Source organism: Engraulis encrasicolus, chromosome 5 (assembly GCF_034702125.1).
Source record: "Engraulis encrasicolus isolate BLACKSEA-1 chromosome 5, IST_EnEncr_1.0, whole genome shotgun sequence".
NCBI lineage: Eukaryota > Metazoa > Chordata > Actinopteri > Clupeiformes > Engraulidae > Engraulis > Engraulis encrasicolus.
The window spans coordinates 42,937,078-42,950,631 of record NC_085861.1 but is presented as its reverse complement, the minus strand read 5'-3'; the positions used below and the strand labels follow the sequence as shown (position 1 = coordinate 42,950,631).

General features: G+C 45.0%; 1 protein-coding gene across 2 annotated transcripts in view; it reads right to left on the bottom strand.

Moving 5' to 3' along the window:
- The window catches only part of gramd1a (GRAM domain containing 1A), a 58,440-nt gene that overhangs the window by 25,317 nt on the left and 19,569 nt on the right, over positions 1 to 13,554 (bottom strand). For both annotated transcript variants that reach the window (XM_063199493.1, XM_063199492.1), the window contains exons 5-10: positions 11,074 to 11,177; positions 10,234 to 10,329; positions 9,242 to 9,322; positions 8,524 to 8,642; positions 4,459 to 4,825; positions 3,511 to 3,667 (exon numbers count right to left, since the gene is read on the bottom strand). In XM_063199493.1, coding sequence (XP_063055563.1) covers positions 3,511 to 3,667; positions 4,459 to 4,825; positions 8,524 to 8,642; positions 9,242 to 9,322; positions 10,234 to 10,329; positions 11,074 to 11,177 — 924 coding nt within the window. The remainder of the gene's footprint in view (positions 1 to 3,510; positions 3,668 to 4,458; positions 4,826 to 8,523; positions 8,643 to 9,241; positions 9,323 to 10,233; positions 10,330 to 11,073; positions 11,178 to 13,554) is intronic.

Below are 13,554 nucleotides of genomic sequence, written 5' to 3'. Positions count from 1 at the left end.
TGCACTAGACAATGTATCACTTGCTATGAGTCAACATATTAAGGAATTGTGACTAAAACCCACTCAGTGCTTTTAACAGCAAGCACAAAAATCACCTATGCTGCTGCTGCTGCTGCTGCTGCTGCTGCTACTTCACTGCATCCAGAGGACCAGAGCGATGCTGACAGCCTGCTAGAGCTTGGTAGTTGGCACCAGTACAAAGAGGCCAGTCACCCTGACGGCATGTCTACATTTCCTCTCTCTCTCTCTCTCTCTCTCACCTGACGCTGTTGCCCCAACAACATCAACACCAACAACACTCATAGTGGCATGCACATGCACACACGGGCACACGCACACACACGCACGCACGCACGCACACACGCACACACGCAGCCTTTCCACACACAAACACCACCATATTTGCTTCTCCACCCTCAGGCACTATGGCCAACAACAGTCAGTCTATTCATTGTCTGTAGTATGTGTTGTAATAACACATCATCAACTCCAACACCACCACCCCTTTTAAACAGACACCTCTGTAGTATACAACCATCGGCCTTAGAGGGGTTAGAGTGGGGTGGGCTACTATTTTGGGAAAAGGCCCATGATGGGTTTAGAAAATTGACCAAAGGGCCATAAAAAGATAATGCAAGCTAACATTACTTGTTGGCCAATTCATTCCTGCACATTGTAATGATGACATGTATTGAGATGAATATCATAGCCTTGGAAAATGTCAAACCTGCAAGCGCCCTGTCCTGGGTAACCATTTTAAGAATGTTGGGTAAGTAGTGAACTTCACTTTGAATGTAAAAGTTGTACGTCTTGCAAAAGCTCTGTGGGCCATATGAAATGGATCAGTGGGCCGCATGCCGCACCCGGGCCTGTGTTTGTCCACCTCTGGGTTAGAGTGAGTGAGCTTAGTGCTACTGTCGGCAAACTTGTGGCTTACACAAAGCCCGTAAATGCCAGGGGTGGGTTTGAGGCACACAAGCTGGCTTATGAACGTAAGAAGTCCTGCCATTATATTCCTTTTGCTCACACTCTTCAAATCACCTGATCCTAATTAACCTACATCTTACGGTAGAGCTGGTGATTAGCGAAATCACCTCAGCTCAGCAAATTGCCTGGATTAAATACGGGGCAGGACTTTTACTTTCTCAACCAGACACGCCTGCCCCTGGAGGTTTGTCTTTTTGAAGCTCGCTGGAACTGCCACGGTAAACCAGAGCAGCCTGGTTGCAGCCAGGAGAACTGAAAGCAGCCACTGCAGTCCTTGCCTGCCTGTACAACACACCGACTGAATGTGACCCTTTAGTGGAGAAGAGAAGTCGTCAGTTGCGCAAATGAAGTGTCTGTGGTTAATAAGCTGGAGGGAGGGGAGGGTTCAAAGGAGTAGATGTGTACACCGATGGGCCCTTTGCAGGACAGTAAAAGCATAAATCCAAGTAGAGTGACTAAAGTCCACAACACTGCTTGTCTTCTGTGGTGAATTTAATAACAAGAACGCAACGTTGCGACCCTCATGTCTTCATCAGGCCACTTGGAGGGAGGGAAGGGCCCATGAGGAGACAGCTGGCCGGCCCACCAACGGCTGCTGCTTCATGTGACAGCTGTGGGTGTTTGAACCACAGCAACACATGACTGAAGCATGTGTGAGTATGTGTGTGTGTGTATAAAATGGTTTGTGTAAAATGTGTGTGCATGTGCATGTGCGTGTGCATGTGTGTCCTGTATGTGTAGGACTTCTCCGCTGCTACTGATCTCTAGGGGGGGCATCGAGTGAGGATGTGAAAAGAACAAAACAAGCCTTAAGGAAAGAAAGGAACAGCGCATCTCAGAGAGAGGTCAGGCAAGGGTACAGCAAGAGCTGCACACCCAGGAGACAGCAGCAGCACAGCGCAGCAGTGCAAACCATGGAGTCAAAGTAGAGGACTGGGGCTGCTGAAATCAAAGCAGAATTCTAGCAGAGATTCTAAAAGTAGTATCTCATCCAGTCTCTCTTTTTTTCTTTTCTTTTCTTTTTCGACTTTACACCCGTCTCCGAAAGAGTTGTCGCCTATCCATCTGTTTGGAATAACAGCTAATAACCTGACTTTCAATTAATCACTTGGCTTCAGAAGTCACTCATATGAAAGCTACAACCCTCCCGAATGAAAATGTATGCACAAAAATAAATTTCATGCACCAAAGAAAGATTGACCCTTTCTTGAACACAGACAGGGCAGATTTTCACAAGACAAAAGTTTTGTCGCCTATCGAACATAATGTGAAAATGTGCAGATAAGTCACTTCAAAACACTTCAAATACGCAGATCGGGTGTCATACTTAATCACTGAATCACTCTCACCTCTCCAGTCAGTGTGAGAGGTGGACAGGACGCAAATTGGGAGAGAGACGGGGAGGGCTCGGCAAAAGACCCAGGCCGGAAATCAAACCCGGGTCAGTCGCATGCCAGGCGAGTGCCCCACCGATTGGCCACGGCAGGGACCAGTCTCTCTGATTCTAGGGCACAAGATATCTGGCCAAAGATTTTCAAGATGGTAACCAACAATTTAAGTAAATCGTTCAACGCCTCACCAATACAACAAAGTGAGATCAAGTCCGGTCTCCTAAATGGGCATGACTTTCAAAATGTTCCCCCCCCGACCACCACTGATACTGAACCCCCTAAAGGGGCACAGCATCTCATAGACATGGCAGCCTAGAACCTTATGTCACATTGACTCCGGAAGAAAGTCCTTACGAACGCTCTCCTCCTCCTCATCATCAATCGTCTCTGATCTGACCTGGCATCTCCTCAAATTCCAGGACAACATTTTTGGCATCATCTTCCCTATTACTGTAATTCATTACAGATACAAACTGCAGAGGACAGTCCGTGGTCTTTACATATGGCTTTTCCAAACCTTTTTCACACCAAAAAATCCTGCCAGCTATTCTCACTCCATTTTGAGACATAATAAAGATGCGGCCATACTTTTTCACAGTCTTACTCACGTCACTATTACTAATACTACACAGTACTACTATTTTTCAAATTCCCAAAATAGTAGGATATGTATCCAGAGCACATTATATGCTGATGTCACATCATGCCTTAACACATTTTGTGTCATCATGCCATCCCAACTTTGATACAATTTGAAGAAAATGTGTAGGTTCTTCTATGATGACGGTGGCATTAAATATGTTCAAGTTGGGAAGATTTCCTAATTTACTACGGGTAAAAAAGGGCATGTGCATATTATAAGATCAGTTGCTAACTCACTCTCTTCTTGTCTGTCAGCCGTATGTCAAGCCATGTCACACAGGACTATGATTTGCCAAAGACCAAAAAGGGGGGAAAATTTAACACTGAACATTGTATGTCACATCACGCCATCACACACTTAGTGACACAACTTTTGACAAAAACTTTTTTTTTAATGATGACTGGGTTTACACATTTGAACATCAGGACATCCTGAGAGTCAGAGGGTAAAAAGTGATGTGTACACATGCATGATCAGTCTGGAACTCACTCTCTTCCTGCGTGTCGGAGGAGTTGCTGGGGTCTGTGGGCAGGTCATCCTCATTGGTCATGTCGAGTGATGACAGGTTGCCCAGCCCGTGAGGCGGCAGGGGAGGAAGCAGGTTATTGGCCGATTCCGACAGAGAGTCCCCGCCCTCCTCCAGATTCTAGACAGCAGGCAGGGTAGAGGCAGAGGGGTACGAGGACAACAGAGGAGAGAGAGGAGAGAGAGGAGAGAGAGAGAGACAGAGAGAGAGACCGAGAGAGAGACAGAGAGGTAGATGGAGACGGAGAGACAGAGTGAGTGATTGATAGATAGACAGACACAAAAAGAGAGTGATAACAGGAAACATAGAATAACAAAACAGAGAGACAGAGAGAAGAGAGGTAGATAGAAAGACCGGCAAAGTGAGTCATGTTGCAGACACACTGCAGTCACTGCACCATTGGCTCACATGCGTGGGCTAACAGATCAGAGAGAGGCCTCTCATACACCACACACACACACACACACACACACACACACACACTCCTACACAGACACTCTCGCCTTCGCCCTGAGTCAGTAACAGTACTTGGGGCCAATCTGATCCTCTGTTGTGTCAGTCCATTAATGTCACTTTCCAGTAATCTTGTTGTCACGGTGTGACACGTGGCTCTGGTCCAACGAGGCTTTGAACAAGGACAATTGCAAAGACATCCATAGCGCTGCCAGCATATTTACACCAAGGCAGTGTGTGTGTGTGTGTGCGTGTGTGTACATGTGTATTAGATATGGGACTCGAAAGTCACATACACACAGTTTACAGCCAGGCAGAATAATATTTGAGTATTGGTCATCGATTTTCAAAAAGTTTGTATTTGTGTGTGTGTGTGTGTGTGTGTGTGTGTGTGTGTGTGTGTGTGTGTGTGTGTGTGTGTGTGTGTGTGTGTGTGTGTGTGTGTGTGAAAAACTCACGGCAGATGCAGATGCAGCCCCGGTGAGCATTGAGGGGGTGGCGGAGGCGAGAGAGGAGCTCTGAGAGTTAGGGGGGGTGGGGGGATCCGGCTCCCCGCTGAAGCTGCCACTGGGGCCCAGGCGGCCCACCACACCAGGCACGTCCACGGAGGCGGAGGCGGAGGCAGAGGAGGGCGGAGAGGAGCCCAGCATGGTGGCCGAGGAGGAGGAGGTGGCAGCGGCAGCAGCAGGGCTGGTGGGGGACGGGGAGGTGGCTGAAGGAGTAGCGGGGGGCGGCGAGCAGGCCAGAGGGGAGGTGGGGGTGAGAGGAGGTGCGGCGCTAAGGTCCAGCAGGTCCACTGGTGGTGGGACGGGCTCCTCAACTGGACTACAGAGGTGGAGGGAAAAAATGCATTTAAAAAAATATATATATATATATATTTACTTCTGAATGGAGAAGAAAAGTAAAAACATCAATTAACAAAACATGACATAACATTCCCACCCACCCAAGACATTCCAATTTCAAGATTTCACAGGTCTACAGGTAGGTATTGCTAGTGCCTGCAGAAGGTAACCACATTGCCTGTGTGTGGAACACAACACTGAAGAGTACATTCCTATTTAAAGTACAATTTAAGTTATACAGTGTCCATCAGTGCTTGACATTTCCCCAGTTCCAATATGAGAGACGGACACAAGGTGTGACAAACAGGTTCATACAGTTCAGACATATAGGAAAGAGAAAGAGAACCAGAGGCCAGTTTACATCAGTGATGTACAGAAAAGGACAGAGAGAGAGAGAGAGAGAGAGAGAGAGAGAGAGAGAGAGAGAGAGAGAGAGAGAGAGAGAGAGAGAGAGAGAGAGAGAGAGAGAGAGAAGGAAGAGGGTGGGGGCAAATGGATGGGGGAGAGAGAAAGAGGGAGAGAAAGACAGAGACAGAGAGAGAGGAAAGAGGGGGCAGAATAGAGGAAATCGAAGCACATAGGAGGTTCAAAAGAAGTTTTAATGAAAGGAAATGAGACTCAAGACACGAGGACTGGACGGTAGACAAACAGAACTAAATAAAGAAAACAACACTGGTCAACTGGACACTTGAAGACACAAACACGACAACAAAGGACTGCACCACACTCTAAACACACAAAATAAACGCTTGACATTAGTTCATTACGCACAAGACATGTACAGTCAGGATATGAGCCAACACCACCAATATCTTTCAAATTATAATTCTTAAATCCAAGTATGAATATACATTACGAATAAACACCAATTTTCAAAAAGCTATGATCTATATGAAATTATGTGGGGCAAAAAAGCTGGACAATGATATTATGCAAGTGTTCTTTTTTGAGAGTTTTTAAATATTTATCAATAATACTATTACAAACATGTCAGTTGAGTATTCTTCTAAAGCTTAACTTTCAACATGAGCTTAACAGTATTGTTCACAATCACATCCTGTATACTCTCCAGATCTCCAATCTCAACTGCCATTGAATCCATCAAACCCTTTCAATTTTTTATTTGTAGAGCTGTCTACATCAGAAATGACTTGCCCAAAATGAAGTTCCAACTCATCCTTGCTTCTGCATTGCCGTCATGAATAGAGCCACTGCTTCACTAACTCTAGGTGCTTTTCAATGCAGATAAGGTCAGGAGACTGAGATGGCCAGTCCATAAAATCACTTCCCACCAAAGCTTTTGGGTTATAAGAAAGGTGTGGTGAATCTTGCAGGGTGAGATGACGCATTATCCTGCATTGATCTTCAAGGTTTTTAAATTAGTATTGAACCAAGCCATGGAATATGTCTCTACACTGTTCACATAATTTGCAGAATTCATCTTCACCCCTTACTGCCAAATGAGTCCAGCTACAATGCTGTTGATAACACCCTCCCAGAATATCATCCACAACTCCACCACCAGACTACTGACATAGGAAGCGGTAAGGGTGAAACTGAGTGAGGCAAATTATGCAAAATTTCATGCTGTGCTGACATTTCATGTTCAACGTATAATCAAAACCTTGAACAACAGTCTTCTTTGAAGGCAAGAAAATGCTCCATCTCACCCTGCAAGGTTCCCCACGTCCTTCTTACAGCCCAAAAGTTTTCAAGGGGAAGCGATTCCCATGGCCATCTCTCTTTGTCCCCTGACCTTCTCCCTCTCACTCTCTCTCACTAAATACCAGCAAAGACAGTGAAGCAGTGTCTCTCTCCACAAGCAAGGTTAAGTCGTAGCTCATTCAGCAAGCTATGTCTGACTTAGACGGTTCTACAAAAGAAAAAGGAACTGGTTTGATGGGATCAAGATTAGCAAAGGTTTTGAAGCCAATGGTAGGTAGGCATATAAAACTGGGACCTAGATGGTTGTATGCTCACATTGAAAGGTTAACATTAAAGGTGGGGTTGCAGGTTAACCATTTTAAGAAAATGTACTATTATGACATCAGTCTATGTAGAACCTTAGAATCCTGGGGGAGTTCCCCCAGCGAGATGTCATACCTGCAACCCCACCATTAAAGGAATACTAATCTGACATGTCATTATTGGATTACCTCAAGATTTAGCGATAAATCTCTTAAAACAGCAAACCTGTGTCTACTTTTTACATTTTCCACTAAAATTCAGTAATATTCTTCATAGCTCTTTGAAAGTTGGTGATTAATAGTGCATTCATGTGTGGATTTGCCATAAATTAGAAGCCAAGAGCACCAACATTCTTACAGTGATCTTCAAAAAACATAGTTGTGTAATAAAGTTATCCAAACTGTAAACTATTCATTAATTCCAAATTTGGCTGTGTTTGGAGAACAGTTGCATTTTTAGTTGCAGAAAGCTGTTTAAGACATGTAAACCGAATATCCTGGAGCTTGGTTTAAACCGAATACAGATAAACCCCAACACAGTACTCCCTGCATGTAACTGCACTCCCTGACTCAGTAGAACTGAATCCTGAAGCCATCGTCTACTCTTTCACTTATTGCTTCTACGTGTATATCTGAGGCTGTAATACATTTGCCTATGGGACTGCTGGTTGGAGAAATTATGTGGTAAAAAACACTGCAGCTTCTAAAGCCAGGTTGTCCATCACTGCTCACCAGCAGTAAAATTGGCTTTTGTAAGAATGGGGAGGGGGGGGGGTGTTCTTCCTATTACTCAGGGCGGTCAATATCTTCCTCTATTTATATGACTCAATACAATATCTCCCTCTACAGAAATCAATATCTCCTGCTGTTGAATCAATATGTACATGTACACTGTGGCAAAGAGAGCTCATCTCTGGATGGCGGAGGAGGATAGAGGGGGAAAATGAGTGTCCTTTGCACTGTCACTGTGTTTGTAGGTGAGCTCACATTGTCACTAGAACAAGGCTGACTGTTTCTTGTAGCACACCCAGAGGGTACCCTGGTAGCACACCCAGAGGGTACCCTGGTAGCACACCCAGAGGGTACCCTGGTAGCCAGAGGGTGCAGGGTTCAAAGCCAACTGCCTTCCCCAAACTGCATACAGCCAAATTTAATCCTGCCCTGGTCTACACTGCTCATCAACATTTTTTTATCTACTGAATCAATATTTTATTGCAGCCAATGAAGCTGACCTTGGACTGTCTGAATTGCAGAGGGAAATGGAAGGGGGTGGTGGGGGAGCTGGAAATGAGCTCCGCAGGGTCCATGTTCAATTTTACTCTACCCCAACTTTTCCCAACCTATTTTCTGTCTTGCATAGCCTCTAAACCTTTTTGTCATTTTATGAGTGAACTCGTGCTGCGTCCATTCCTGAACCCCAACGTGACTTATTTGCTCCATACATTTATAATTCATGTTTCCATGTAACCCCCCGGCAGTGTGTTTGTGTGCCCCTAGTGGTATGCATATGCCCAGTTGGAAATCACTGTTTTACACCCCTCATCAAGAAATAAATCAACAAAGCTCATCTATGAGTGGCTGCATTGCTATACAGGGTTTGTGTTGAACTCTGTGAAGCTGTATGCCACTAATCAAACAAGGTGGAGGTGGAGGTGGAGGTGGAGGTGGAGGTGGAGGTGGAGGTGGAGGAAGGTGGTGGTTGTGTACTCACAGCAGCCCGTTGATGTGCTCTGCCGTGGGGGAGACGTAGTCATCGTCCTCGCTGGTCAGCCCCAGCTCCGTGCCGTAGCACTGGTGCACTATGTGCCACAACTCCTTAGGGGAGAGCGTCTGAAAGGAGAGCAGAAAGAGAGAGAGAGAGAGAGAGAGAAGAGAGAGAGAGAGAGAGAGAGAGAGAGAGAGAGAGAGAGAGAGAGAAAGAGAAAAAAAGGAGAGAAGGTGGTAAGATGAGAAAGGGACGACAGCAAGATGAGGAGATAAAGAGGGAGACAGAGAAAGTATATAGAATGTGGTGAGGAGGGAAGAGAGGTAGAGAGAGGGAGTGCGTGATGGAAGAAGATCGGGATGCAGAAGGGAAGAGAGAAGAGCTGGGAGAAAAACATAACCTGGGGCATAGATGATGTCTTGCACACACTAGAGAACGTGCATGAAGTACTGGTAACTATTATGGAGCTAATCACAATGCATTATTTTTGAGAATTATTATTAGGAAGAATATAAGAACAAGAGAGAGTTTGCCTCTGGCCCTGAAGTCAACCCTCCTGATCCTCATTTAAAAGAGAGAGCGAAGACAGAGACAGAGGAAGGAGGAAGGTAGAGATGAGTGTGGCACCTTGTCCATGAGAGAGAGAGAGAGAGAGAGAGAGAGAGAGAGAGAGAGAGAGAGAGAGAGAGAGAGAGAGAGAGAGAGAGAGACTTTAGTTCCGCACCTTGTCCATGAGTGCGTTCTGCCAGAGCCGGAAGACCATCATGTAGCTGCGATCGCGAGCCCCGAAGGAGGTAAAGAAGTGCTGCGGAGGAAACCCACAGATAGCAATCAGACGACTGTAATCATCACAACTCTTAGACAAGATACAAGAGTCAATGACTGAAATCTCCTGTGCAGAGGTGCATGAAGTAGAAGTGGAGGTCATTATAAAACGCTCATTAGGTACAGCTGCATAACTGGTGTAACAACTGTGTAATAGCATGCACTACTGTTGTGCTTACATCACATTTACTTTACTTTAGACATCTCTGCTCCTGTGTTTGTAGCTTGGAAGGTTAATAACCTGGCTAACACAACAACAAAACTCATAGTCTGGCCAATCTCACAAGCTAATCGTTTCGTCCGAGGTGAGCTTACTAAACATGCACCCACCCATCAAACGCTTCTGGATGTGCCTAAAACTCACACAATACTCATTCCAATAACATGTGATGTGCATGTGAAAATGTTAATCCTCTAACTGCATACACCTTCAGCTTTTGTGCCACACTAACACACACAACGCCCTCTCTGCTGCACTATGCTGACAGAAATATATGCGCAACTAAATGCACCATGGAAATCCTGCTGTGACCTAATGGTAGGGCACCGAGTTACTACGCTGGTGACCCGGGTTCAATTCCTCCCCGGGCCATTTGCCGATCCTCCCCCGTCTCTCTCTCCCTACTCGTTTCCTGTCTCTCCTCCACTGTCCTGTCAAAAGGCAAAAAAATCCTAAAAGAGCCACTGCAATACGGTGCAGCATATTAATGCAGTGCACCATAGCTCAGCACGGCGCGCCCCATCCAGGGACGGAGTATGACTCCGCATCGGGCCCCTGGGCCAGACAAGAAGAATCACCATAAGCCCCCCCCACTGGGCCCCTGGAGTCCATGGGCCCCTGGCCGCTGGCCCCACTGGCCCGGTCTGGAATTCGGCCATGGCCCTTCTCACCTTCTCATTTTCTGTGCAGATCTGTATGGCGTTGGGGATGAGCTTGGCCGTCTTCTCCTTGGTCAGGCTCGTCACGTCCCTCAACAGGATGGTGATCTGACAGGAAGCAGCGACACAATATAGAAGACAACATGAAGAAAATATTCTAGTAAATATTCTAATGAAGCCAGAATTACCAACATGTATTGTAGAAATGTTCTAATTAGAGATGCACAGGATCCAAGATCCGGTTCCGGATCCGGCAGGATAATAGGGTTTTTCACAGGATCCGGATCCGGTTCCAGGATCCAGGATCCGGTAGCCGAGGCTTTTCAGTCAAAATAGTTTGAGCCAACGTGATAAAAAGGGCCCACGTGTGTGAGTAGGCTATGTATTTCAACACTTTCGTAGGATCCGGTATCCGGTTCCGGATCCGGCAGGATCTTAAGCAGTGGATCCGGTATCCGGCAGGATCCTAAAAATCAGCATCTCTAGTTCTAATAATGCCAAAAGAAATATAATGATGTCCAAAATTACGAAATCATAATGAACCTAAACTGCCTTATTACAGCAGGTCACCTGAGATTATGAATGTACACTACGTTTGGCTGCAGCGGCAAGCAACCACGGCAGGAGAACTAAAAGGGGACAAGGTCATTTTTCAGGACACATTGGAGATATAATCTATTGGCGGCTAAAAGGCTGTGTGTGTGTGTGTATGTGTGTGTGTGTGTGTGTGTGTGTGTGTGTGTGTGTGTGTGTGTGTGTGTGTGTGTGTGTGTGTGTGTGTGTGTGTGTGTGTGTGTGTGTGTGTGCGTGCGTGCGTGCGTGCGTGCGTCTTATCCTATTTGCAGGGCTTACCGTGGTCTCCCATCTGAAGATGTTACTATAGAAACAGAGCCAGTTCTCTGACAAATAGAGACGACCCTGCAGCAGAATGTCCTTCTGCAAAGCGCAGGAATAATCTGAGGATGAGAGAGAGAGAGAGAGAGAGAGAGAGAGAGAGAGAGAGAGAGAGAGAGAGAGAGAGAGAGAGAGAAGACAGGAAGAGAGGGAAAGAGAAAGAGAGGGGGGAGAAAGAGAAAGAGAAAGAGAGAGGAAGAGGGGCACACAAGGCCACAACAGGGAGATCAGCTTGTGTACATGATGCAGTGTGTGAGGACAATCTCTATGTGACTCAGTTCTCAGGCAGAAACTCAGAGGTTGAGCAGTGGCCTTTATATAACATCTAGGTTGAGTAGAACAAAAAAAAACCTCAAGTAGGCCTGTCTGATGACAATTCCTCTCACGGTATAGTGGTCGTATTGTGTATAGATCCTGTCACTAACATCTATGGCAGTGTTGGTGCAAGTAATCCATACAATGGATGAAAACTACAGTGCATTTCACAAAGGAGGTCTGATATCTTCACATTAGCCTGGTCCTGACCATCCCATAATACTACCATTTCATTTCGTATTCATGGTCTGGAGGTTGTTTGATCTGACGCGATTGCAGGAAGTGAGAAGTTTGCACTCAGTTCTGGTTTGAAATGATTGGACAGCTCTCACCCAATCGTCCACAGTTACTCAACAACATAGCACAGGCGTTTTACGTCATCGTCATAAGCACCCTCCCCCCTTTCCCCCATCAACCTGTCTCTTTGCCAATTGGCTGTTTTCTGGGGAGGGTTGGCCAACCAAATCCTACCGCTCAATATCGCTCCACAGAAAACAGTTGCCAGACGTAGTACGGAGCCAAGTCTCTTGGTGGAAGTACGTAGGATGGCGCGCGAGGCTACCTTCACAAGTCTGTCTCTGCCAGATTCTTGAAGGACCAATTAGCAAGCAAGGGTAATGTTCAAGACACAGTAATTGTGTATGCAGCACAAAATACCAGCGTCATCACTAACACTCGCACTGTTTGTGGAGTAGAAACACTCATGTAATATATAATGGACAATCTGCGTACATCATCTGTGAACATAAAGGTTTGCAAGAGTCTTTGGAAGTACTGGGTCATATACGTACGTAATCTATACACCCTCTTGCTTGCAGTACTGATGTATTGACCCGTTAAGAAGTTACGTCATCACTAACTGCGCGCGCATTGTTGTCTCAAACACACACACACACACAAACAGCCAGTGCAGATCCTAAAGAGAGAAGATCTGCCATCCTGAAGCATGTACGGTTGTAATACAAACCCCAAATCCGATGAAGTTGGGACGTTTGGTAAACAGTGAATAAAATCATAATGCTATCATTTTCAAAACATTCAATCTATTCATTAGATGGAGAATAGTGAAAAGACAACATATTAAGTGTTAAAACCGAGAAAAAATATTGTTTTGGGGGACATATGTACTCATTTCTAATTTGATAAATCCAACACGTCTCAAAAGAGTTGGGACGGGGACAATAAATGGCAGCAAATGTCGAGGAACACTTAACAGTTAAATACATTAACCGATGAGATGATTTTATATAAAAAACAGTGTTAATTCCTATCTTGGACATGATTTCACCAGCTTAAATGGTGGGTGTATTCCTTGTCATGTTTTGCAATGTTTTCCTTTCTGTAGTGCTTACAGTGTGACAGGTCTTGACCAAAAACCCAATTTTATCACCTGCTGGTCCTTAGGATGGAGCCAAACTGTTAAAACATAGTAGAGAATGCAATTTGACCTTACTATGTGGCACACCCGCATGCCATCATGGAGGCTGACTTTTGAAGCTAGCACTAACACAAGTTGGATGGTCCATTTTCACTGTAGCACAGGATGTGCAATGCTCTATTATTGTCAAAAAGAATGGACTTCTACAACTTCTGCTGACTTCTGTAAGCAAAGGACAGTTTCCCATGTCTTCTGGGTCTATTTCAAGTGAGCTCATGTGCTTAGGAGAATGTTACACCCCTGTATCATTTTCATGCATTAAGCATTCTTAATATGGTCAGTTTTCAATAGCTCTAATTCCTGGAGTGCTAGAGTGAGACTACAGCCAATATATATTTCATGATGTCATGAACCTATACAATGATTTTATTAACAAAAATATGTCTTATATACACTCAATCATGATAAATCCAACTGAATTAAAAAATGTATGTAATAACTATGGTAATTATTCCCTTTGCATCTTTAATTCTGAGTGACTCAGCCTCTCTGTGATGATCTTATACCTGGACACCTATATTGTCCGTCAGTACAATTCATTTTGAAATGTTCTTCTTTGTTGTTTTATCTTATTTGGATGTTTACTAAATTTCACTGATCCCCGTCCCAACTCTTTTGAGACGTGTTGGATTTATCAAATTAGAAATGAGTACATATGTCCCCCAAAACAATATTTTTTCTCGGTT